The sequence below is a fragment of the Moschus berezovskii genome, chromosome 11 (assembly GCF_049115385.1).
Source record: "Moschus berezovskii isolate FMDL1 chromosome 11, NW_MosBer_1.0, whole genome shotgun sequence".
Classification (NCBI taxonomy): Eukaryota; Metazoa; Chordata; class Mammalia; order Artiodactyla; family Moschidae; genus Moschus; species Moschus berezovskii.
Genome location: NC_142470.1, coordinates 61947837 through 61974522, shown reverse-complemented (window position 1 = coordinate 61974522; position 26686 = coordinate 61947837). Strand labels below are relative to the sequence as shown.

Here is a 26686-nt window from a genome sequence, read left to right as displayed (position 1 = left end):
TCCTGATCCAGGGATTGAACCCACGTCTCCCTCGTTGCAGGCAGATTCTCTACCATCTGAGTCACCAATAGGGCATGCTGTACTGTTTAACTAAACTCACCTTAACCCCTAAGCATCTGTTGTACTTGTGAATTGGTTAAGTGAAGATCAGAAGACTTGCTGGAGGTTGTGGTCTTACGAGGACAGAGCTAGAAAATCTCCCCGGGGTCCCTCCCCAAGGGAACCAGGGATGCCCCAGGGTTGCATGCAGCTGCCCCCTCAGAAGCTCCCTCTTCTGGCTGCTGCAGTGCCATGGTGTTTCCCCAATTCTGTTGCACTGAGTCATACCTTGTCATTGTTTTTGAGAACAGTGTAGCAGCTGTAAACATCTCCACTTTGAATATGTTACTGAAAAGCAAACTGAACTGTTTTGGAAACATGGAACACTCATTGCTAGAGTTGTGAGATGATGTTTTCTTCACCTGTTCTGTAAATAATAATTATTCGTGAGCTCACTAGCAGCCATCCTGGGGAAGCACCCTCTAGACAAGAAATGTCTGCCCTGAGCTAACAGGCATCGCCTGGAATGCGAGATCAAGTCTGTTCCTTGAAACTCAGATTCCTGCCAGTGTGTGGGAAATGGGAGGATGGAGAGAAGCTTTGCAGGGAGGGGATGTCTTCCTGGGTGAACTTGGAATTTGGCATCCTGTTACCATTGCTTAAAAAAGCAAGAGAGCAGATCATATAGTCATTCAACAATCATGGTCCCCAGCTCTTCACCAGCTACCGTGCTCACCACTAGTGATGGAAAGATGGATGAGGCCCAGCCCTAACCCTCAAATCTTCTGCTGTCTGGTGGGAAAGACAGACTATAAAGAGACACTTCTGGTATCACAGTTAGAAGGACAGAGGGACGTGTAGACAGGGAAGAAATGACCTTGGAATCCAGCCACCCCTCGAGGGCTGATGTCTGAGGAGGTAAATTCAGGCCAAAGGCCAGCAGAGCAGGTGGATGAGAAAAACAGTTCAGCGTGTGGGTGATGAGGAAGAGCACAGGGGCTGGGGGTGGAGAGCCAATAGACAAGCTGGACCAGTGACAGGTCAGCCCCATGCTCTCATATGTCATTCTCCGGAAGTTAGACTTCACATAATGATCATAATAGTAGGTACCACATATACATGGATGGCATCATCAACTCAATGGATATGAGTTTGAGCAAACTCCGAGAGATAGTGAAGGACAGGGAAGCCTGGAGAGCTGCAGTCCATGGGGCCACAAAGAGTTGGATACGACTTAGTGACTGAACAACAGCAATGTGTAGGGTCTTCCCTGTTACTGCACAGAAGTTCCCATCCTCCATGCTTTTATGTGTTAACCAGCCTTGTGATGCCAAGTGACAGACAAGATTATTCCCCTTTTGTGGATAAAGGAAACCGATGCACCTAGAGACACAGAGGGTAGAGCCGGAATTGAACTCCAGTCTGGGTCTCAGAAATTCCAACTGCATCCCTGGCTTCCTGGTGCAGAGCTCTGAAATCTTAAAGCAGAGGAGTGATGGATCAGGGTCTCATTAGGGAAAGATTGCTCCAGAGCCAAGATTGGCGCGAGCACATTGCTCAAGTCACAGTGAAGCGAGAAAGACCTGAGTGGCAGGTTTGGGAGGAAGAACTGTCTCCTTGGCAGGCTGTTCCCCGGAGACTGGGGCGTGGGGTCCCTCTGCAGATTCCTGCCCTCAGCAAGGGTTGGGGGCTCCGGGAGCGCAGCGACCTGGGCTGGGTCTGGGTCTCTTGCTGCTGCGCCTTCTGGCCGGCTGCTGCGCCTTCTGGCCGGCTGCTGCCTGCAGGGTTTTCATCTTCCTCAGTGATGTGCTGAGTCTGGCTCTGTTCTCAAGGTCAACGCGAACTGGCTCTTGCCTGGAAACATGTCCTCCAGAAGTGACTGACTCTATGTTCTCTTCTCCTGTCTCCTGTCTGATCCGTTCCTCTCCCTCTAAATGTGAATGGACAGTTCAGTTTTAAAGGCGATTATCTGACAGAGGCACAGCCAGGCAAGATCTGCCTAATGGGCTCTCACAGCTCGTCCTCTGCACACTCCCCCTCCCATCCTGGTCCCTTCTGCTCCCTGACAGCTGGAGGAGGTTCAGTCTCTGTCCCTGCCTCTCTGTGTCCTCCACGAAATTGATCTCTTAACTCTTCAAACTTATGCCACTTCCAGAAGAGTGAAGCTTGGTTAGCTTTCTGTGCCCTGTGCCTTGTCAAGTCCTTCTGAGGCTTAAAACACACCTCAGTGCAGAACAGGGTTTCCCTGGTGGCTTAGGTGGTAAAGAATCCACCTGCAATACAAGAGACCAGAGTTTGATCTCTGGGTTTGGAAAAATCCCCTGGAGAAAGAAATGGCTACCCACTCCAGTATTCTTGCCTGGAGAATCCCATGGACAGAGAAGCCTGGTGGGTTACAGTCCATAGGGTTGCAAAGACTCAGACATGACTGAGCAACTAACACTTTCAGTGTAGAACACCAGCTTTTAAAAACTGGGGCATTTGCTGCAGTGATCGATTCATTTGAAGTTTCTACATAATCAGTTAGAAATGCACTCACTGCCTGGCCTCCTCAGTTTGTTCACCTTACCTCTACATGGAGGCTGTGTTGAGTGGGTGTGGTTTAGAGAGAGAACTGGTCCAGGAGTGCTAGCATCCTACCTCTGGCCCTGGTGCCCACCCTGATTACCTCTCAGTGCCTGGAGGCCACCCCACTTCTGCCCCAGGTCAGCAGTTCATGGAGTGTGTGACCTTTCACTTGGAGTCCCCAAGACCCTTTCAGGGGTTCACAAGGTGAGAACTATTTCCATTATAGTACTCACAGGTCCTTTTAGCTTTGACAATTGAACAGGATGATACAGGAGCAGCAGTGGATAAAACAGATCAAAGCAGTGGTACCCAATGGTACTAGCCTTCATGGAATGCTTTGCTGCCAAGCTTAACAGTAACAGGAAGGGGTGCCAGTTCCAAGTATGGATGTCCTTGATGAAGCAGTGAAAATGATTGGTTTTATTAGATTTCAGTCTCTCAAGTACATGTGTTTTTTAAGACCAAATGGGAAATAACAATGAAAGCATTTCTGCAAACCAGCCCCCAGTGGAAAAGCACTCTTGTGATTGAGCTGTGAGTGGAACGAGCCCCTTTTGTCATGAAACACAATTATACTTGGGACAGATGACTGATAGACAGATATACTTAATTTAGACTTGGACATTTGGCAGGTATTTTCTCAAAAAGGAAGTAAGTAAGCCTGTCACTTTTAGGAACATAACCAACAGTATTCATTGCCAGTGACAAAGCTTTCAACCGTGAGCTTAGAAGCTTCCCAAACTTAAAAAGTGATGATATCCATGGTGATATATATGATATTTGATACTTTATAATGGAATGCATAGATATTTGAAAGATCTGCATGACTTAATGAGCTGATAGTTTCCAAATGACCCTTATACAAGTGTTACAAACTATATATGGGTGAATCATTTTTTTAAAACTTGAAATATATTTGATGTACAATTTTGTGTTAGTTTCTGGTGTACATCAAAGTGATTCAGTTATACATACATATATTCTTTTTCAGAGTCATTTCCATTATAGGTTATTACAAGGTATTGAATATGGTTCCCTGTGCTATGCAGTAGGTCCTTATTGGTTATCTATTTTATATATAGTACTGTCTGTCTGTCAGTCTCAAACTCCTGATTTGTCCCTTTCCTATTCATTTTCCCTTTGGTAACCATAAGCTTGTTTTCCATGTCTGTGAGTCTGCTTGTGTTTTATAAATAAGTTCATTTATCATCATTTTTTAAGATTCCACATATAAATATCATAGATTTGCCTTTTCTGTCTGACTTTCTTCACTTAGTATGATCTCTCAGTCCATCCATGTTGCTGCAAATGGCATTTTTTATTCTTTTTATGGCTGAGTAGTATTCCATTGTATAGATGTACCACATCTTTGTTCATCTGTTGGTGGACACTCAGGTTGCTCCCATGTCTTGGCTATTGTAAACAGTGCTGCTGTGAACATTAGGGTCCATGTATCTTTCCAAATTAGAGTTTTCTCTGACATTTGGCCAGGAGTGAGATTGCTGGGTCATATGGTAGCTCTGGTTTTAGTTTTTTAAGGAACCTCCATACTGTCTTGAAACTGGAGAGAACCCATAGAAATTCCCTATTGTTGATTAACTGCGGTTTCAGCTCTGTTTCTAGGAAACACATGAGACTCCACAGAGCTGTCTAGATACACACACGCATCTTGGCATTTCCTGCATACGTAAAGCATGTCCTTAAAGACTGTGACTATGTTTAGATGCATGCCAAGCATCTAAATATAACTTAGATGCTATAGAACCACTTGTAATGGATTGATGTGGTTTCATGTTTATTTGCCCCCAGCCAGGATCTCATTCTAAATAAACAGTATACCGAACAATGTGTGCGGAGAGGGGGGAGGAGTGTCTGAACTTTACTGGGGTCCAGTTAGTTTCAGGTATTGAACAGAGGCAAAAAGTCATTTTGTCACATGTGTGCCCTCAGATTCCCACGATGCGGTTTTGAGGTTTAACTCTGCTCCTACACGTGGCTACGAGAAAGATGTCGGAAATAAAACCACCATCCGCATCATTAATTCCCAGGTAAATTGAGTAGACTTTTCATGGATGTACATTTTACAGGTAAATAGCTTAACTGGGTGAATAAAAAGAAATCACCCAGCTCTCCATGACCATGATCTCGGGGTTTTGTAATAATAATTACTGAGAAAAAAATGCAGAGACATGGGAATTCATGTGTGCTGTGAAGAGGGAAAAAAAAGTAAATAAGATCAAAAGGAAAAAATCAGAGTAGAGGTAGAAATATATATAGGTAGCACATTGAATTCTGTGAACTGTGAAAAAGAAAGTTAAACAGAATAAATCAGGGGTGGAGGGCAGAAAGGCAAAGATACAGAATTCAAGGGGCAGCAGAACACCTCAGAAATTTCACTTTGTCATTTGAAAATTTTAAAAAGGAAGATTCTTTTTTGTGTGTTCTTAAGAAGAATGTTTTCCAAAATTCATAACAAAATTATTCTCAGAGCAAACCACAACAATTTCTAGCATTTCAAACTATATGTAAAAAATGGAGTGATGAGAAATTTATAGTGAGTTTCTTACCGAACAAAAGGTGTGCTTTCTGCATCAGGCCCTGGGCTCGCAGCCTGAGAGAGAGGTGAGAGCCAGGCCCCGCTTCCTGAATTCAGAGACGCCACTGATTAAAGATTCCTCTTCTGTCTCACGACAGCTTTTCAAAGAGGAGAAGATAAGCTCCAGCAAATTAAGACACCTGTCACTATGAGATACACCCTGACTTAAGAAATACTAAGATGTGAAGAAGAGTGTCCTAAAACTGAGACAAATCAATGCATCATTCCCCGCCCCACCACCACCACCTATAAAAAGGTGATGGGCAGATGAGATTGAAGGACTCACCCAGGGCCAGAGAGAGCCCCAGTCTCCAGATCTCTGGGCTCCGTTTGTCCTGAGGCTGTTTGTCTCAGGGAGGCACCTGAAGATTCCCGTTCTTCTAGGTCTGCAGCTCGCTCTCAATGACCTGTGAAAGCCACTGAGGAAGAGGCTTTTGGGGTAGCCGAGGAGCCAGGGGATTCAATCCAGAGCTGATATCTTTAGATGGGTCCAGTGTGGGCTCTTTTCTTAAAAAAGGAAAAACCTCCCCAGATATTTTCTAAATTTCTCATATGTAAAGCCTGCCTCTCTCCCTCCCCCCAAAAGTCTGAGGAACATTTTTTTCCAATTCCTCTTTTAAACTTTCACTTCTTGGGCTTCTGTGGTGACTCAGTGGCAAAGAATCCACCTGTCAATGCAGGAGACACAGGTTCGATCCCTGGTCCAGGAAGATCACACATGCTGCAGAGCAACTAAACCCGTGTGCCACAACTACTGAGCCTGTGCTCTAGAGCCTGGGAACTGCAACTACTGAGCCCAAATGCTGCAGCTGCTGAAGCCTGTGTGCCGTAGAGCCTGTGCTCTGCAACAGGAGAAGCCACCACACTGAGAACCCCACACAACACAGCTAGAGAAAAGCTTGCACGACAATCAAGACCCAGCACAGCCAAAAATAAATAAGATTATAAAAAACAAGTTTTCACCTTTTAAAAAATAGTAATTCCGAAGACCTAATCCCTTGCTTTGCAGTGATTTTTGTATATATTTGCAGATTCTAACCAACCCCAGCTATCACTTCATGGACAGTGCATTGTATAAAGACGTCATCTTGGTGGCCTGGGACCCAGCTCCTTATTCTGCAAATCTTAACCTGGTGAGTATTTCCTTGGTGCCCTGACCCTTGCAGGTCAGACGGTGCCTTTGTCTGATACATAACAGAAAGAAGTCAGGGACTGAACTTGGACAGGCAGAATGAAACTGATCATAGGCACTAATTAAATTCACATATGCTCATGCTGTTTGGCTCCCAGTTGCAGTAGCTCCATGGTGAGCATCAACCCCCTGACGATAAAGTGTTTCTGTTCTGGAGGACTTAAAAAAACGAAACGTACAACATCTAGATGCTAGGAAAGTCCTAGTCATACCGAAAATTGGACTGCTTACATGCTGAATTTTTCTATTGTAGGACAATTACATCACCTTCCCAGTAGTTAAAAGATATTTTGAAATAAACGGAAAGTTCTTGGTGGGACAGGCTAAGCTTTGTGACTCCACAACTCATTATTATTGAAATGGAGCCTGTCACAGGTTTTTCCTGAGCGTGCAGCTCTTTGGCTTCTGCCTCCAAACCTTCTTAATCTTATATAATAGAGGATAAACAAGATTATTCAGTTCAGTTCAGTTACTCAGTCCTGTCTTTGTGACCCCTAGGGCACTCAGGCTTCCCTGTCCATCACTAACTCCCAGAGCCTACTCAAACTCATGTCCATCGTGTCTGTGATGCCATCCAACCATCTCATCCTCTGTTGTCCCCTTCTCCTCCCGCCTTCAATCTTTCCTAGCATCACGGTCTTTTCCAGTGAGTTAGTTCTTCTCATCAGGTGGCCAAAGTAATGGAGTTTCAGCTTCAGCATCAGTCCTTCCATGTGTCCGGGGGAGGCATGAGGAGGCAGTGGCCTGCTGCAGGGTCTGAGGTACTGAGCTCAGCAGTGCGTGCATGGACCCTTTTGAAGGAGGTCACCCTTATCTTCATTGCCTCCACCATAGTTTGGCCTCAGGTCAAGCAACAGGGAGGGAACACAGCCCCACCCAGCAACAGAAAATTGGATTAAAGATTTACTGAACATGGCCCCACCCATCAGAACAAGACCCAGTTTCCCCCTCAGACCTTCTCTCCCATCTGGAAGCTTCCATAAGCCTCTTATCCTTATCCATCAGAGGGCAGAAGGAATGAAAACCACAATCACAGTCAACGAACCAAACTGATCACATGGACCACAGCCTTGTCTAACTCAATGAAACTATGAGCCACGCCATGTAGGGCCACCCAAGATGGACGGGTCATAGGCGGAGAGTTCTGACAAAACGTGGTCCACTGGAGAAGGGAATGGCAAGCCACTTCAGTATTCTTGCCTTGAGAACCCCATGAACAGTATGAAAAGACAAAAAAAAAAAAAAGATTATTGCCAACCAGCAAATATAAGGGAGTGGGCTTCCCAGGTGGCTCAGGGGTAAAGAATTCACCTGCCAATGCAGAAGACATGGGTTTGATCCCTAATCCCGGAAGATCCCACATGCCATGGAGCAACCAAGCCCATGCACCACAACTACTGAACTTGAGCTCTAGAGCCTGGGAGCCACAACTACTGAGCCCATGTGCTGCAGCTACTGAAGCCCAAGTGACCCAGAGCCTGTGCTCCATAGCAAGAGAAGCCACCTGGATGAGAAGCCCGAGCACCACAGCTAGAGAGTAGCCCCTGCTCCCAGCAAAGCCTGTGCATAGCAACAAAGACCCAGCACAGCCAAAAGTTAGTTGTTGTTGCTCAGTCGCTAAGTCATGTCCAGCTCTTTGCTACCCCATGAACTGCAGCATGCCAGGCTTCTCTGTCCTTCACCATTTCCCAGAGTTTGCTCAGACTCATTTCTGTTGAGTCAGTGGTGCCATCCAACCATCTCATTCTCTGCCACCCTCTTCTCCTCCTGCCCTCAGTCTTTCCCAGCATCAGGGTCTTTTCCAATGAGTTGGGTCTTTTCCAATGAATCAGCTCTTCATTTAAAAAAATACATATATAAGAGAATTGCATTGACAGCCTCTATACTTTGGGGAAGCCTGGTGTGAAAAGCCAGTCTACTTGTTCTGAAAGGGGGCTAGGAAGAGGGGTTGCACTTTATCCCCATGAGCAATGCTGTAAGCTGTGCCACTGGCTGTGGACTTCTTCTCCATGACCCCAGAGGATGCCAGCTTCCTCTGATGAAGATGGGAACAGATTTCAGCCCTACTGGAGGGTAACTTTCCAAAAAAGCTGCCCATGGTGGACTGTCCCTCTGGAAGAAGCATTCTGTCACTGCGCATTCTGAGACAGAGGCTGGACACACACCTGGCACGACTGTAATTATTCTCACCCAGGAGTGCACACTGGCATCTCCTGAAGTCTTATCCCGCACATCTCCTGTTCCCAGGAATCCGGCCATATCCAGCCTCCACCTGTGATTTTGAGAGAGCTCTCTAGTGGATTCTCACACACACCATCTACCAAGAACCAGCATCAAGTGGGTGTTTGCACTTGTCAGCTTCCTTCCACCCTAAGGTTCTGTGGTTTTAAGTTCTGACAGCTTTCTTGCTGTTTTGGACCCATGAGAGTCTCTGGCTGTGGGCCTTGTTTCCTCCTGATTTGGAAGCTTCCCAGCTCAGGGCATGAGCTGTCTGATCGATGGACACGGGCCGTGACTGTGCTGCTCTCGGGAGGCCAGGCTCTGCTTCTGCTCCATGAGGGTCTGGAGGAGGTGGTGAAGACCCTGAGCTCCTCTCTCACTGCCCCCAGGGTTTGGGGGCCACAGTTCAAGTTATTCTTCTCAAAATGTTTAAAGCTACAGACCACATTCAACCAGGGACTGTTATGTAGGATCGTAATACAAGCCTGGGCTTCCTTGGTGGCTCAGAAGGTAAAAAATCTGCATGCTATGCAGGAGACCCAAGTTTGATCCCTGGGTTGGGATCATCCTGGAGGAGGGGATGGCTACCCACTCTAGTATTCTTGCCTGGAGAATCCCATGGACAGAGGAACCTGATGGGCTACAGTCCATGGGGTCGTGAAGTGTCAGACACCACTGAGTGGAAACACCAGTACCTTGGCCCAAGACGTCTGTTTGAAGGGATGGTCAGCTGGATGAGCCCCTCCCCACACACCTCCAAACCCCACTTCTCAGTGGCACCTGAGATGCTTCTGAAGACTTTTTAAAAATCAACCTTAGTGTGTATGTTTTTATATAATTGTTGTTCAGTTTCTAAGTTGTGTGCAACTCATTGCCACCCAATGGAGTCCATGGGCAAGCTCATCTTCTGATGTCTTATCTTTTAGACATTTCATGCCCTTCATGGGGTTCTTGAGGCAAGAATACTGGAGCAGATTGCCATTCCCTCCTCTAGTGGACCACGTTTGGTCAGAAGTCTCTACTGTGACCCATTGGTCTTGGGTGGCCCTGCACGGCATGGCTCATAGCTTCATTGAGTTACATAAGCCCCTCCACCAAACCCTTCCATGACGAGGTTTCAAGCAATCATTTATGTGTAATCTTTGTACATGTATGTGTTGCTGGGCAGTAGTGAATGTATACAGTCCTGTATTCAGCACCACAACGAAGGAACAGAATCTCCCCATCATTGCAGAGAGTCCTGTGTGTCACTCATTCACCTCCCAGACCTGGCCCCAATCCTGGGCAACAGCTGACTTGTTTTTGCACTAGATATTAGATTGGGAAAGCATATTTCTGAAATACAGTGATTGAAACCATGGCCATGGGCCATCTGGCCCTGTTTTTTGTTTTTGTTTTTTTCCCCTTCTTTTTATTTTTGTTTTTCTTTACTTCTTTTTTGTTTGTTTGTTTGCCTCTGTTTTTGTAAATAAAGTTTTATTGAAACACAGCCATGTATTGTACCATCTGTGGCTGCTTTCCATGTAAGTATACAGTGGAGCCCGGGAGTTGCAGCAGAGACCCCATGGCCCCGTAGCCTGACCTCTTTTACTACCTGGCCCCTTCTAGGAAAGTCTGCTGACCCTGCTCTAGCCCTTCTCCCTCCTTTCACTAAAGATTAAGCACCAGTCCCCCAGGCTAGACCTTAGCCCCTGTACTCACTCACCCCTCATCCAGTGTAGAAGTGCCTACAGAAGGGGCGTCCTAACCGCCGCTCCCAACCTGGTCCTCAGCCTCTAAATACCCACGACCCCAGCACTGCCCAGTTTCCTTTTCACAGTGTGGACCTTGACTGTGTGTTTTTTTCTCTTAGTGGTACAAGAAGCCAGATTACAACCTGTTCACGCCGTATGTTCAGCATCGTCAGAGAAACCCGAACCAGCCATTTTACATTCTTCACCCCAAGTTTATCTGGCAGCTTTGGGACGTCATCCAGGAGAACACGAAGGAGAAGATCCAGCCCAACCCGCCGTCCTCTGGCTTTATCGGTATGTGGCCATCAGGTTGAGTGACTAGCAGCAGGTGAGGGTTCACGCTAAGTGAATGTACATTCGTGCTATAAGATAAGAGCATCTAGAGGGTGTCTTTAGAGGGAAGATAGATTCACTGAAAAGAGTGCAAAGACTCTGTTCCAGTTTCTACGGGCAAGTAACAAACTACCCCAGCATTCCGAGATCTGAAACGGACTGCTTCATTTTCTCTTGTGATGGAGTGGGTCAGGGAGGGCCCATCTGGGCCCTTTGTTCCAGACTCATGGAGTCACTTGCGGGCATTCGGCTGCCCCATGGTGTGACTTGCTCCCCTGTTGGGCCCATCTGCTGGGACGCCTGGGGTGGTGTGTCTCAGCTGGACTGGTGACCATGTGCCTGCAGGTGGTGGCCTCGTAGTAACTGGAGTCTTGATGGAAGCTTAGGCTCCTGGCAAGTGTTCCAGTGATAGGAAGTGGAAGCGGACTTTCTCAGGGCAGAAGCCTGAGGACTCTCTGTGGGTCACAGCCATCAGAGGCCCCCCAGACTCAAAGGGTGGAGACCCCAGGGCCGCCCAGGACCACCACCACTTGCATACACGTTGTTGATGTGGGGCCAGGTTGAGGATGGGAATTCATGGCCACTGGACCACCTCCCAGGGGTTGCAATGTCACCAGTGGGTCTGGGCTTTGAGTAGCAGGATTCTCGGGCTGAGCGCCACTCTCTCCACCGGAGAGTGGACGTCGTGTAACAAGGACATCACACTTGGCCTGGTGTGTTGTTTGCAGCCAGGTTTTTATCCTCAAATGTGGTCTAAATCCATTTCTTTTCTCGTGTTTCAGCCTCTCGCCCTGTTGTTGTCTGGTGGTACCTGAACAGGGTGATACTAAGGAAGATCTTAGCTCCCCTTGGCAGTATGAAAGCTGCAGTGGAAACACAGGATAGGAATGGTGTCCATGAAACACTGGCAGCAATCTCCACCCTAATATTAGTGAATTTGCAACCTGCACGCTGACTTGGGCTGCACAGGTGGTAACCATGACTAAAGGAGCGTTTATGGAAGTGACGTGGGTTGGTCAGCAATACAGGCCCAAGAAGCATGCGAAGTGAGGCTTGTGGGTTTAGAGCAGTTTTGAGGTATTACAATAATATGAAATATTTTATGCAGAATTCAAGACGAAATTCACAACTGCATGTTATTTTCCTTAAGCAGGGTTCCCTCACCCATTTTATCTCATGCCTTTGATGCACTTTGTTTCCAAGGCACTTTGTCAGATTCTAAGGGGTTTTTTTTTTAATTTATTTATTTATTTTTAGCTGAGCTGGGTCTTCATTGCTGTGTGCAGGTTTTCTCTAGTTGTGGAGAGAGGGGATACTTTCTAGTTGTGGTGCACAAGCTGCTCATTCCAGCGGCTTCTCTTGTGGCACACGGGCTTTGTTGCCCTGCGGCACGTGGGATCTTCCTGGACCAGGGATCAAACCTGTGTCTCCTGCATTGGCAGGTGGATTCTTAGCCACTGTGCCAGCAAGGAAGTCCAGGTTGTGTTCTATTTTTTCTGTGAGTGAAAGATTACTCTGGGTATTCTGCTAGGAGACACTGCAAAATTCCCAAAGCAAAGGGTCCAGTTACGTAATTATAACCACAGGTGGCAGGTTAGATACAGTAATCCAAGCTACCACATAAGGATTCTGGAGCTCCAGTATGAGTGGAACAAACTACAAAGTGTCAGTCTTAGGCGCAGACATCTGGGATTAGAATAGGTCAGAAAAACCAGGGTGGACTATGGTTTGTCTTTCGTGTGCTGTCACGGAATCCTGCTGACCTAGGGAAGAACGTGGAACAGGATGGAGTGATACTGAGACAGCATAATGGGACGTGGCCATCTGATCAAGTCTCCCTGGGAATTCCTGTGGTGGAAATCTGATCACAACAACAGCTTGGGAGCACAGTGGAGGCTCTCAGACGCACTTACCACCAATGTGAATTTTGAAGTTTCCTCTGACATAGTCATAGCTGGCGAACATTTCCCGTGTGTCTTTGCTGTTGAAAGAAATCCTGCCACTTGTGGCCAGCTTCCTTTCACAGCTATGTGCTGAGCATTTAGAGTTTTCAGGGACACTGCTTGCCTGTGTGGCTTCTTTTCCAGGACAAGGGGACTGCAGCTGTGGGTCATTTCAGCAGTGGGGGCTGGGCTGAATGACAGTCCTCTGATGTTGCTGGCTTTCCAGTCGCAGGCAAGTCGCTTGCTCCTCTGAATGTCCTCATGCTCCTGGGAGAAAGGAAAGTCATAGCAACACCTTTTTATGGGGCCAGTTCACACCTGTGGTCATTTTCTAGCTCCATCCTGTCCAGGTTGGCAGCTCTTAGGCACTGGTTGGCTGCTCAAGTGTAAGTTAATTAGGATTAAACAGGAGGAAAATCTCTCCCTCAGTGCTTGAGCCCCATTTCAGGCTCTTAAAGTCCCATGCTCCCTGTGGCTATGGCCCTGGGCAGTGTGGATGGAGACCGTCTTCACCCCAGGGAAAGTTATGAAGGACAGCAGGAAGAAAAGGAACTTTTGGAGGGGCAACCAGTTCCTACTGGACGCTGTGCTCTGTGGGTGGGGACCTGTCTGATGGAAGACGTTTGATGTTATCCATCATATTGATGAATTGTTACTACATCCGCGTGTCAATTCTAATAGATACCATCATTTATTCTATATGTAAACATGCAGACTTTTCTTCCCTTTAAACTATTTCCTTAAGATAAATTCCCAGGTGTATATGAGTGCTGAGAAGAGGGTGTGGTATGTTGATCACTGTTGGAAGTGCCAACTTACTGCTTTTTCCCTGACTTCTGACCAAAGGCCATATTTGTATTTCCGGGTCACAGAAGGACATCCTTATGTGCGTCAGAGATGTACTCTGTGTACCATCCCCTTGTCCAGAGCAGCAGCAAAGAGATGCTTATCCCTCGTGCAAAGCACATGTATTTTTTTTTCTAAAGAGTAGAATTTTGTTTTAGCTATATATATATGTGTATCTGGGCTTCCCCAGTGGCTCAGTGGTAAAGAATCTGCCTGTCAATGCAGGAGGCCTGGGTTCGATCCCTGGGTCAGGAAGATCCCCTGGAGAAGGAAACGGCAACCCACTCCAGTATGCTTGTCCGTGGGAAATCCCATGGACAGAGGAGCCTGGAGGGCTACAATCCATGGGGTGACAAAGAGTCAGACACGACTGAGGGACAAAGCAACAACATACATGTATCCCTCCCTCTTGGTTCTTCCTCCCACCTGCTCTCCATCCCACTGCTCTCGGTCATCACAGAGCAGCATTCTGAGCTTTTTGTGCTTTATATTTTTTTAATTCAGAGGAAGTAACATAGGACTTCCCTAGTGGTCCAGTGATGAAGACTTTGCCTTCCAGTGCAGGGGGTATGCTTTCAACCCCTGGTCAGAAGCTAAAATCCCACATGCCATGTAGCAAAAAAAAAAAAACAAAACAGAAGCAATATTGTAACAAATTCAATAAGGACTTTTAAAATGGTCCACATTTAAAAAAAAAAAATCTTGTTTTATAAAAAGAAGTAGCATACATCCAGGTAATTTGGATGCTCCACAGGACCCGTTTCTTTGGAACATTTGTTCCACAGTGTCAGGACCCTTCCCCGCAGTCCACTGGGAGCCACTTGTTCACATGGCAAGAACATCTCTCTTTTTCATCCCTGTCTGGATGCTGGAGGCCTTCTCTCATTACCTGGTACTGGGAGGTGGTTCTGACAGCACTGAGGCCTAGCTGAGGATGGAGAGTCATTTCCTAGGAATTCCATGGTTTCCACATTGCCTTCATACATTGATAGTTTTGTGGGAGGTGTGTGAGTTCACCCGGAGTCCTGAAGCCTGGCTGGATGGTTCTGCCGTCTGATGTAGGAGGCCTTCCAGCTTCACCCCTGGGGACTCGGCTGAGCATCGTCAGGCAGAATGGCCTGGTGCATCAGCCTGACCAGCACTGATAGGGCCCTCGCTTTAGCCTACGGTTGACAACGCTTTCATTGTACAAACCACCAACACCCCCTCACACCTTTTGAAAAGGCAGCCTCAATTGTTTATAGCATAAATACTATTTCTAGACTTCACAGATGCAAACGCTGTAATTTCAGGCTATTGAATATACAGGCAAGAATAATATGCTTAAAAACAAGTCATAACTTCGTTTCTTTTCCACTTTATTTTGCATTCAGTACTCTAATTTTCCAATATATCATCCAAACTCAGATGGTAACACAAAATAATAACATGTTAACTCAAAATAATAAGCCGCTTAACATCTCTATACATGACTGTGTAAAACCAATCTTTATTATGTTGACGAGGAACAACTTTTTATATTTCCCTGTAAACAGTGAACCCTGAATGTATGTTACCATCAAATAATACAATATAAATGGGCTAAAAAATTTATTTTCAAGTATTATTCATGCATTACATGATTTTGCTTAATATAGTAGATGCTTGTTAAATTATTATTTTATTACATGAAATGCTAATTTCCAAGCCACTTTTTTTTTTACAGTTTAAGTAACTCATTTTATTGAGCTGCTATTGTGAATATTGTCTTTGACTTTTTTTTTTAATTAATTTTTATTGGAGTATAGTTGCTTTACAGCCTGTTAGCTTCTACCATACAACAAAGTGAATCAGTTATACGTATACATATATCCCCTCTTTTTTGGATTTCCTTCCCATTCACCCCAGTTCCCTGTGTGACACAGTAGGTTCTCATTAGTTATTTATTTTATAAATAGTATCAATAGTATATATATTCCAATTTCCCAATTCATCTCATCCCCATAGAAACCACATTTTAATTACAGATGTCTTCTGGAAATGTCACTTAAAATGTCATTTTTGCTCCTTCAGTAATCTTAAGTACAGTGTTCATAATTTTCCATCTTATGATGAATTTATGGAGAAACCACAGAATAACTACTGCATTTCCATTAAACCAGCACATTCAATACCCTTAACTTTTCATTCTCACCCCTCATTCAGAAACATGTTTTGCAGGGTTTATTGGATATTCTCAGAAATTTCTCATTTACCTGACATGTGAATTATGTTCAAGTGTTACCTGAAATTGATGAGAGCCTGTATTTTTCCCATCACTTGCATTAGGTTCTATTTATGTCCATAGCTTATTTTGCCCCATGTTAAAAAGATACATTCATCAAGGAGAAAATTCTATTGTTGTTAACAATTTGGGGTATCATTTTAAATATTTTGCCAGGTGCAAAGTAAGATAATTTGGTGTGATCACAATTAAAGTCTAAATGATTAAGTTCTGTTAGACTCTAACACATCAAACACATCTATGTATCTGCAAAGTAGAGGTTTGGGTTTCTTTTTTTGGTTGCACTGGGCTGGGTGTTTGTTGTTGCCAGGTGTGGGCTCTCTAGTTGTAGAGTGGGCTTAGTTGCTTATGCGGGCTCTTAGTTTCCCACGCAGGTGCTAAACCAGCATCCCCTGCATTGGAAGGCAGATTGTCAACCACTGGACACCAGAGAAGCCCCCAAAGTAGAGTGTTTATAGGAGAACCTTGTTTATTCAGAATTTGTGTTCATCTGAACATAACGTGCAGGTGGAAATTTGCTTTTTATCCAGGTTTTGGAAAAATAAATAAGTGTATATACTGCTTGTTAAGCTGAGTTATAGACTATGACATTTTATTAAGACCAGTGGAAATGCTTTTTAATTGGTTAGATAATTATATTGAATTATACAATATTTTAAAACCTGTAATTTGGCAAATGAATGGCTCTTGAGTCATAATTGCCCAGAAAAATTTGCACTTTTTTTTCTTCAAATGAATCCCTACTCATTTGTAAAACCTGGCCAAAAAACTTAACATGAATTATGTTCAAAGATTTTTAGGAACTGGCTGCATGCCCATTTGATTGGTTTGGAAAAATACATTTAAAAGTGTCTAAATATTGATCCACTTATCAAAAAGTCTGGCTCCACACTGAAAGCAGTAAAATTTTATTAGTGCTGAAAGCAGTTCCTTTTGGATAGTCCATAAACGAAATTATGTAACATAAAAGTTCCTTAAGTGATTTTTCTAAAAATTCTTTACTGAATAAGATAGCATGAGATGATTTGTATTCATTTTTGCTCTGGGGGTAATCCTGAGCAGTCCTAAGAAAGGAAATGAAAAAAAAAATTTTTAGTGTAGCCAGATGTGAATTCCCCATATGGGTCTGGCTTGAGGGAATGATGAGGAACAGTGTGATGCTGTGAGTTTATACATACAGGGTATCTGTGCAGACAGGCTGCAGCCCCGCTGGCCTGCCTGCTTACCACCAGGGACCCCTACCTGCAGGGTTGACCCTTGGCTGGCTTCTGGGAGCCTGGGTTTGGGGAGAGCCTCCCTTCTGACAGGATGGGTCACTGTGCCCAGATGCTCATGCAGCAGTGGGGCCTCTTCCCAGCACCTGCTTCCTTCTGAAGTCTGGACAGTGTGAGCCAGGTTTGTAAAAAATCACTGACTCTCTGCTGGGTCCTGTAGGTCCCTCTGGCAAGTCATCAAACCCGGAGGCAGGCTGGGGAACTCAGACCCGGTCCCACATCAGCATAGTGCAGAAAAAAAGTCTGTGGACCACGTGTTGTTGGTGTTGATGTCACCATGGTGATAGAGCAGCATCACCGCGGGTCAGAAGAGATGCTGCTGGCAGTGCAGGCGTTTGTCTCAGTCCATAATGAAGACACTGTCTTCAAGTCATCCTCAGGATGGTAGGTCATGGGCCGGCCATCTGTTTTTAAATGTAAACATCCGTTCTTTAGTTTACTTTTTTTTTTAAGATTTATGTATTTATTTTTTGGCTGTGTTGGGTCTTCATTGCTGCACTCAGGCTTTTTCTAGTTGCAACAAGCAGGGGCTAGTCTCTAGTTGTGGCACTCAGGCTTCTCATTGCGGTGGCTTCTCCTGTTGCGGCTCATAGGCTTTAGAGAACAGGCTCAATAGTTGTGGCACACAGGCTTAGCTGCCCCACGGTATGTCGGATCTTCCTGGACCAGGAATCGAACCTGTGTCCCCTACATTGACAGGCAGATTCTTAACCACTGAACCAGGGTAAACCCTACTTTTTTTTTCTTAAAGAAACTTTTTGTAAGTCCCAGTCCTCAGCCTGTGCCCAGTTGAATACAGAGCGAGTTTAACTGAAGAGCTTCCAGCAGTGCCTAACAGCCTGGTCCCTCCCAGTGTGGTCCCAACCCCACCTCCTGCAGTCTTTCCCCCTCACACTCCATCTCCCAACTCGATCCCCCAGCTCTACCAGGGCTGGCACACACTCCAGACATCGTGGTTCACCCACTTCCTCTTTGCAACACATGCAGAAGTTTCATTTCAGGATTTTGTGTGTAGCTAAGTACCCTATGGCAACCCACTCCAGTGTTCTTGCCTGGAGAATCCCAGGGATGGTGGAGCCTAGTGGGCTGCCATCTATGGGGTCGCACAGAGTCAGACACGACTGAAGCGACTTAGCAGCAGCAGCAAATACTCTGAACTCCTGGGGAAAGTGATGTGCAGATTTAACCACGTTTAATAATGATGTTCAGTATTTATTATATGGCAGAGTTTAAATTTAAACTCAAATTTATGTGTAATATCGGCTTGGTAAATTAAAAAGCAGAGTATACATATGCTAAATGAAATGACCATGATGTCTGAAAAAATTTTAAATAATTAAAAATATTCTCCACTTGGTTTTCTAAATCTTGTCTACCCTTCACACATACCCTACAAATTGCAAACTGATTTTTCCCTCCCTTTGAAGGTGTTACCCTAACAATTTGATGTCAGCACTACAATTGCCTGTCATTTAAACACGTGGGGCAGAATTAGCTCTAACTGAAATTTTAGAATGCTCTAGACCAAGGCTCATGGTTACAGGAACTCACAAATTCATGTGTGTGTGTGTGTTAGTCGTTCAGTCATGTCTGACTCTTTTGTGACCCCATGGACTACAGCCTACCAGGCTCCTCTGTCCATGGAATTCCAGGCAAGAATACTGCAGTGGGTTGCTATTCCCTTCTCCAGGGGATCTTTCAGACCTGGGGATTGAACCTGGGTCTCCTGCATTGGAGGAGGAGTCTTTACTACCTGAGCCACCAGGGAAGCAAGCTCACACAAGAACACAAAATGAGATGCAAAAACCAGGAGGAAGAATGCAGATAACTCAAGATAAGGACCCCACTTGCTAAATCTCTGTTGGCCTTCAGTTGGGTTGGCCATGAAATACCTAGCAAATTTCTGTATTTCTGAAGCTCTAAGAGTTGTTTTAAAATATATGTATATATGAAGGCACTGATCCTTAGTTCTCTCTGGCTCTACCTGGATCTGGGTCACACTGTGGGGCTCATGGAATGGGGAGGGGAGGAGGGAGCCAGCAGAGCTGGGAGGAAGGAGGGGGTCTGAGCTGGGACTTGATGTTTCCACATAGCTCTTGGGAACAGCTTGACTTCCCAGAACCCGACCTGAAGAATCTCCATGTCTCTTGTGGGGAGCAGCGTTTACTTGCAGCCACAAGCAGCTTCATGGTTGTCAAGGCACGTCCTGATGTCTTCTGAACAGGACACCGGGTCCTCTCCATCATCCTGTCTCCCCTCCCCCTCCCCCGAGGTGGTGCCTACAGATTCAGCCCTCACCTCCCCCAGGAATCTTTCTCGGCATCCCCAAGCCCTTCCCTCTGCTCCCCCAGGCCCTCGTTCTAGATTTTGCCCAGTTGTAAGCATTTTCATGCTGTAAACACAGTTGATTACTTCGAAATATGCTTGTTCTCTGCAGACCAGCCTGGTCTGTAACAGGAACTCACTGTGTGATTTCATGTCTTTTTCATAACAAGGATTATCCTTTCCTAAAAGGGAGAAGGAAATGGCAACCTACTCCAGTATTCTTGCCTAGAGAATCCCATGGACCGAGGAACCTGGCAGGCTACAGTCCATCGGGTCGCAGAATCAGACACGACTGAGCGACTTAGCATACACACATACATAATTTTAAGTTTAAAAGGTGTTACTACATCGCTTCTTGGCCTTTCAGCTAAGATCAAGTGTTAAGAGTGTTAACACAGGTGATGGGGAAAATAACAGAGCTCGGAAAATAACGCTCTTTAGCATAGATCCAGATGAGACTTCCTCCATGATGATGCAGCTTTACAGCTATTTGAAATATTAAAAATAAAAAAGAAATCAAAGAAACTTTAATATGTATAGTTCCAGTGAGAAAAACACTTTTAATATGAATCTTGAACTCTGTGTCTCCATCTCTTTCCTTTTAAGGATTTTTTTTTTTTCACATTACAGGCATTTCTTTGTTACCCCACACTCCTCCTGCTGTAAATCAGGTGGGCCTGGGTGTGGAATGAGACAGTATATTCGGACTTGGGGATGCAGATCTGGCCCCAACCATCCTCTGCTTAAGTTTGATTGCTTGGTCTTTGCTTCTCTCATTCCCGGGTCCCCAGTGGTCAGCTGGATGGGTGAATGTGTAACAGCATCGTGTCTTAGCACGGCCCCGGTCCCCAGACCTCACACATGCCACTCACTGGGAGCTAGAGTCACAAGGTGAAGCCGACAAGGCAGGGGGCACAGAGCAGGTATCTCCTGCCCCAACTGTGACCCTCTACCCCATCTGAAGGTGCCCCTCCCATTACTTCTCCTTAAGAAAGTAGGTCATATAGGAGGACTCGGGGAACTCAAACCAAGACTCTGTGACAACCTAGAGGGGTGGGATAGGAAGGAGGGTGGGAGAGAAGTTCAAGAGGGAGGGGACATATATATACTTATGGCTGACTCATGTTGATGTTGAGCAGAAACCAACACAATTCTGTAAAGTAAATTATCCTTCATTTAAAAAATAAATGTAAATTTTTTAAAAGAAAGTAGGTCATACAGTCATTCAACAAACACGGGTCCCTAACTCTCCACCAAGACTGCGCATGCCACTAATGAGAAGATGGATAAGTGACCCAGCCCTCACCCTCAAATCCTCTGCTCTCTGGTGGGAAAGAGACTCTAAGCAGACATATGGTTAGGACAGAGAGACACGTAGACAAGGAAGAAATGACGGTGGAATCTGCCACCCTTGAGGACTCCCCCTCCCCGAGTTGCTCACGGCTCTGCTTCCCCCTCCCCCACCAGGCATCCTGCTGATGATGAACCTGTGTGGCGAGGTGCATGTGTATGAATACGTCCCGTCAGTGCGGCAGACAGACCTGTGTCACTACCACGAGCCCTACCATGACGCCGCCTGCACACTGGGCGCCTACCACCCGTTGCTCTACGAGAAGCTGCTGGTGCAGAGGCTCAACGTGGGCGCCCATGGCGACCTGCACCGCAAAGGCAAGGTCGTGCTGCCCGGGTTGCAGGCCGTGCGCTGCCCGCCAGGCGCCTGAGGGGCTGGCCGGGCTCTGCATCCCGGAGATGCTGGAAGGCACCCCGGAGGCGGTGTGACCTCATGTCTGTAGCTGTGACTTTGTGCTGACCACGGGGATCCTTCCCTTTCTAAGCCATTGAGTGTGTCCGGCTGTTCAGAACATAGAAATGGAATTCAAAGAAACAGACTCCAGAAAGATACAAAAGAAAAATTTTCAAGGATAGCTAGGAAAAAAACAAAATGTGTAAGAAATGGATAAATAGCTCCAGAATGTTGATCTTTCCTTTCAGCTGACACACCTCATGGATGATGTGGTTTGTACCTGGAAGCAGCCTCGCTTCAGGACAGTACCTGATACATCTGCTGTGTCATTTGTATGTCATTTATCGTGAAAGAGCCCAGAGTTGATGACGAACGTCTGGATTATCACTCAGACCTGTTTATAGGAAAGCAGACCCCACAGGATATCCTGTGAGGTGTTTTCTCCACCTCTGCTCCCGGCTGCCACTGAAGGCTTTGCAGTTTGTGTATCAGGACACGTTTCTAAAACCGTGAAGCCCCCTTCCTGGATAGTCTGAGAAGAAGCCAGCCCCGGATAGCACCCAGGAGAGTCACTTTGCTCTCCTGCAGCGTCTCCTTGCTTGACTAGAATACCCAGGCACGCAGGAACATCGCTGGCAGGTGCACACGGGATGGGGCAGCAGGTGGCCTTGGGCGGGAAGGCCCCAGGCCCCAGCTTTTCTGGCCTCAGCCCCCGCCAGCCCTCCACACAGCCTGCGAGTCTGCAGGCACTGACAGTTAGGACGTCCCCATGGTGGTGGGGGTGGGGGGTCCTTCCAGCCTAGAGCTGCCCCCTGTGCTTTAGAGCTGCCCCCTGTGCTTTAGAACTGCCCCCCTGTGCTTTAGAGCTGCACCCTGTGCTTTAGAGCTGCCCCCTGTGCTTTAGAGCTGCCCCCTGTGCTTTAGAGCCGCACGCCTGTCTCTTCCATGTGTTTTCTTCACAGTTCATAGCATCTGTTGGGATCCTGACAGTGATACACTGACTTCTGCTAATTCTTCCTGCAGTCACGTGTTTAGAAATCCCACCGTCATCTTCACAGACTGTTGTACATCAGTAACATAACAAAGCCATATAATTAAATGCATTTGCGTGAAAGCACTGCTCTTTAACAAATAAAAAATAAGTATATGATTCAGAGGGAAAGACAGTGAGAGGGGAGAGTCAGCCCACTGTGTTAGCTGTAGCAGCTCATTTTGTTGTCATCTCAATTTTTGTCACAAAAGCAAAAAAAAATTTTTTTCCCATAAATGTAGTAAATCAGAAACATTATGGAATACCTTAGTTCAACATACCCAACACCTATCTCAGTGGTCCAGTTACAACTTCTTGGCCAGAACAGTCACAACTTCATTAAATATGTTCTTCTCCACAAGTGTGTGAACATCAGGAAAGTTTAGTACAGAAGGTTTTTTTGTTCCAGGATTGTTTGTTTGTTTTTTCCTGAACAAGAATGGTTGGCAGAAACTGGCCTCTCTGGTTGGGCTGCTGCTGCTGCTGCTGCTGCTGCTGCTAAGTCACTTCAGTCGTGTCCGACTCTGTGTGACCCCATAGACGGAAGCCCACCAGGCTCCCCCGTCCCTGGGATTCTCCAGGCAAGAACACTGGAGTGGGTTGCCAGTTCCTTCTCCAATGTGTGAAAGTGAAAAGTGAAAGTGAAGTCGCTCAGTCGTGTCCGACTCTGCGACCCCACGGACTGCAGCCTATCAGGCTCCTCCATGGTTGGGCTACTCAGCAAAAATCAGGCCAATTCCCAGACATCGCCTATGGCTTATTGTCACAGTGAATTTGGGGTCATTGAAAAGCTTTGATTGTGACAATATCCACTACAAGCCTACTGTGAGAGCCTCGCTTCCAGATTTATGATAAGGGGTGGATAATTCTGTCCAGCCTGCCAACTAATATCCAAGCAGACATGAGCAGGCCACTTTTCTCCCTCGTTTCCTGAAGGACCACAGCCCTGTGCAGTGTCCAGTGAGTCCCAATGCTGGGAAGTGGCTGGTGCAGGGTGACCGGTCCAGTCACCCTGGGCCCTCCCCGGACAGTGCAGGTTCTGACCTCAGATGCCCATGACCCTGGAAGTTTTTTTACTCACCTTCCTACTGGGTTCCCCTGTGGGCCTCCTTGTGTCCAGAACAGCCCCTTCTGCTGGCATGAGATACTGGGCAGAAGGAAATTTCCTGGCGAGTCAGCATAGATATTCAAGTTCAGAAGCCCCAGAAAACACTTCAAAGGCCTCCAAATGCATTTTGTTGTAACCCATGCACTTTTAAAATGTACTTTTAGCTCACAGAGGTTATAAGAAAGACTGAAGAGGATAAAGAAAATTTAATTAAAGGTTTTGGATTTATTATGGCCTTAAAGACTCTTGGGAACCAGGGTCTGTTAAAAACACTGAGACAACGTGGTACAAGTATTCATACATTGCAGGCTGGACATTTTTCCGCTTAAGAGTCTAAGTTGTTTAGCTCCTTGAAACTACTAGGCAGTTATAGTTGATGTGTTGGCTCTTCACGTCTGCAGACAGTGATTAAGCCCTCGAAATACACACATTGCAATAAGCAGCCGGCCTTTCCATGAAGGAATTAAAGGAAATGGTGCCCGCTGCATTTCTTTCAGGCTTCACTCCTTCCAGACTTTCCACCCTCGCTGTAAAGAGATGCTCCACAATCTGAGGCTGTTAGGTGGTCCTTTCTTCTCTCTCAGGACTGAGGGTCACACTGCATCACTTCTTGAGGTAACTTCACTGCATCTTTTGCTGTTGCTGTTGTCACGCTGAAATGTTGACCAGGAATGACAGCTCACTCGCATCCAGGTCCCAGGTCCTCCCCTTGAGGCTCTCCAGCCCTTCCCCAGGTATGAGGGGAGGGTCTAATAGGTAGAGCATCCTTGCTGTCCCCAGGGATGCCAGTGCTGGTCCTGTGCATCATCTTAAGGGCGAAGGGCCCACAGGTGGACAGGAAGGGGTTACATAAGTTCCCTCCTCCGTCAGGACTGGTGAGGGGCTTTGGTTCAACTTTGGTCCCAGGGTCTGTCACTGTCCACAGTATGCAGGGCTCAGGGAACCCCAGCCCTGCCTTCCCCTTATGTCCCACACCCTCCTTTAATCAACCCTGGTCTCCCCAGTAATTGTCATCACAGTAGCTGTAGCATCTAGACAAAGCCATGCTGAAGTAATGATCAGCCTTCTCAAAGCTGGGAAATGAAAGGAAGTGTTTAAAGCCACCCGGGGTCACTCTGTTACATGACCATGAGCCAGTTCCTTCTGGTGGAACAGATTAATTCCTGATGTTGTGGACTGTCCCTTAGGGGCAGGAACACTCACAGCCACAGAATTAACTAGGTCCAGTCTGGCGGTGTGGAGTGGGGTCAGGGTCACGTGAGGGATGGCAGGTGATGGAGGATTTCATGTGCACAGATGACGTCATGATGAAAGCACTCTCTCCAGCCTTTCTGTTAGAGATCAAGGCACCGTGCGTGGTTGAGGCTCGTGGCCAAAGTGACCCAGTCCCACTGTTGCTTAAAAATGGGGAGAGGCAGAGCCAGGAGGTAGGGTGATGACCAAGAAACACGTGGCTGAGTGCACAGGCCACATAGTGTCTGAATATAGTCAGCCAGATTGCCTATGTCGACTTCCCACTTTCTGATCATTTAGGACTCTTACCCAGAGGTTCCACAGCCAATGAGGGCAGTTGTATGTAGAAATTCAGTGCTTAGGGAAAGTGTGCCTGAGTTCACACTTGTGTGTTCTACTCCAGATATTTCCATCATGAAATTATTCTACATGTGTCTGTGTGTCTGTCTCTCAGGCATTATTTATACAACTGGTAAACGAAAGATATTAATCTGTTGAGGGAATAAATTATAAGTTCTGATTCTTGCTTTATTAAGTAACTGAAGCCTTTTAGTAAGAAGAAATTCAGAAAATTTCTCTATGAGCTCAGGCTAATGGAATTTAAGGAATGAAAGATACTGATATAGTTCTGACTCTTGTTATAACAAGTGTGCATGTAGATATAGTTATATAATTGTATATATACATATCTACATACATGGTTGCTTTTAAACTGTTTTTTTTTTCATCATACTTTATTTCTAAAACCTTGACAATAAATTTTTTTTAATTATGCAAACACCAGTTTTTTAAGAAAAGTAAGCAAATGCTATATGTCTTTCTGTGAAGCAAAACATCCACTCTTCCCATGCTCTCATACTTCACACCTCTGGCTACATTAAAAAGTATGGCAGAAATATTTTCAAGGTGCTCTGAGGGTAGAACTACAACCTAAAGGTTGTGTCCTCATCAGAAACCTAATTGAATTCTGACCTTTGATGGGAAGTTGATCTAGAATTCATGGTTTTTGCAAGATTAGGGGAAGAAATGCTTATTTGGTTCTATGGAAAATAGTCTCCTAGCTTAGGTTTCACACAAATTAACTGCATCAGAACTGTTAAAACCTAACATTTATGACACCACACATTGTGTTATACTCTAGATAAAAATCCTTGTGAAATTTTTCTTGGAAAAAAAATCCTTGGAAACCAGTCAACTTTTTTAACAGCTTTGGGAATTTTTTTGTATGATACTTTTTAAAATGAAATGTGTACTCTTCAAAATGAATTAAGGCTTGAGGTTTTCCAGGAGTCACCTTTTAAACGTGTTTGTACACAGTTTAACACTTTGATATTTTCTAGTTTGGTTTTGTATATTTTTATGTGTACACAATGTACAGACTTTTTTCCCTGTAAATAAAACATGTTTTCATTTGTCTAGATGTGTCTCTGCTTTAATTTATAGAAGTTGCACAAAATAACGAATGAGGGGCAAAATCATGAGGTGTCTCAAGAAAAAAAATGGCACAGAGCCGAGATCTAACGGGAAGATTGTAAACGGCCTAAGAACAGCAGGCCTTCCCACTCTGAATGGACATACCCAACCTGAAACAGAGGTAGAGCCAGTGGTCTTCACCAGAGGGTTACCTGCCAGAGCAGGAGAATGGGTGTGGACATTCAGGGGAGTGACAGACCTAGGCAATCTGTGCCATGCTCAGGAAACCCCAAGTGCACAGAATCTGGCAGGAGGGAAGCCCTCCAGCACAAAAGGCAAAATTAAGCAGATGGGTCCTAATGTTACTTATAAGCCAGCACGTTGATTAATTTATTGTCACCAGCGTGACAGAGCTTTTAGTCTTAGAGACTACAAATAAGGGCTTCCCAGGTGACTCAGTGGTAAAGAACCTGTCTGCCAATGCAGGAAACATAGGAGATGCAGGTTCGATCCCTGGGTCGAGAGGATCCCCTGGAGGAGGGCATGGCAACCCGCTCCAGTATTCTTGCCTGGAGAATCCCATGGACGCAGGAGCCTGGTGGGCTAGAGTCCATGGGGTCGCAAAGAGTCAGACACAGCTAAGCGACTGAGGATGCATGCACACAGGATAAATGCATGCCTAGAGGGAGGCCTGGAGACACTGACATCACCTTACCCACTGCTGTGTCACGTTACCTTTAGTGTCTTTGCCCTTCCTCGTGAAGGGAGATCAGTTAGTTAGGCCCCTGGAAGGAAATTCCCAGAGATTTTCTGATTAGAGTGTGAA

At 45.8% G+C, this 26686-nt stretch overlaps 1 protein-coding gene across 2 annotated transcripts in view; it reads left to right on the top strand.

Annotated features, from left to right (window-relative positions):
* The window catches only part of ST6GAL2 (ST6 beta-galactoside alpha-2,6-sialyltransferase 2), a 57319-nt gene extending 31493 nt beyond the window's left edge, over nucleotides 1-25826 (top strand). For both annotated transcript variants that reach the window (XM_088841387.1, XM_088841386.1), the window contains exons 3-6: nucleotides 4558-4655; nucleotides 6235-6336; nucleotides 10468-10642; nucleotides 20800-25826. In XM_088841387.1, the coding sequence (XP_088697513.1) occupies nucleotides 4558-4655; nucleotides 6235-6336; nucleotides 10468-10642; nucleotides 20800-21053 (629 nt within the window). In that variant the 3' untranslated portion in view covers nucleotides 21054-25826. The remainder of the gene's footprint in view (nucleotides 1-4557; nucleotides 4656-6234; nucleotides 6337-10467; nucleotides 10643-20799) is intronic.
* The last annotated feature ends 860 nt before the right edge of the window (nucleotides 25827-26686 follow it).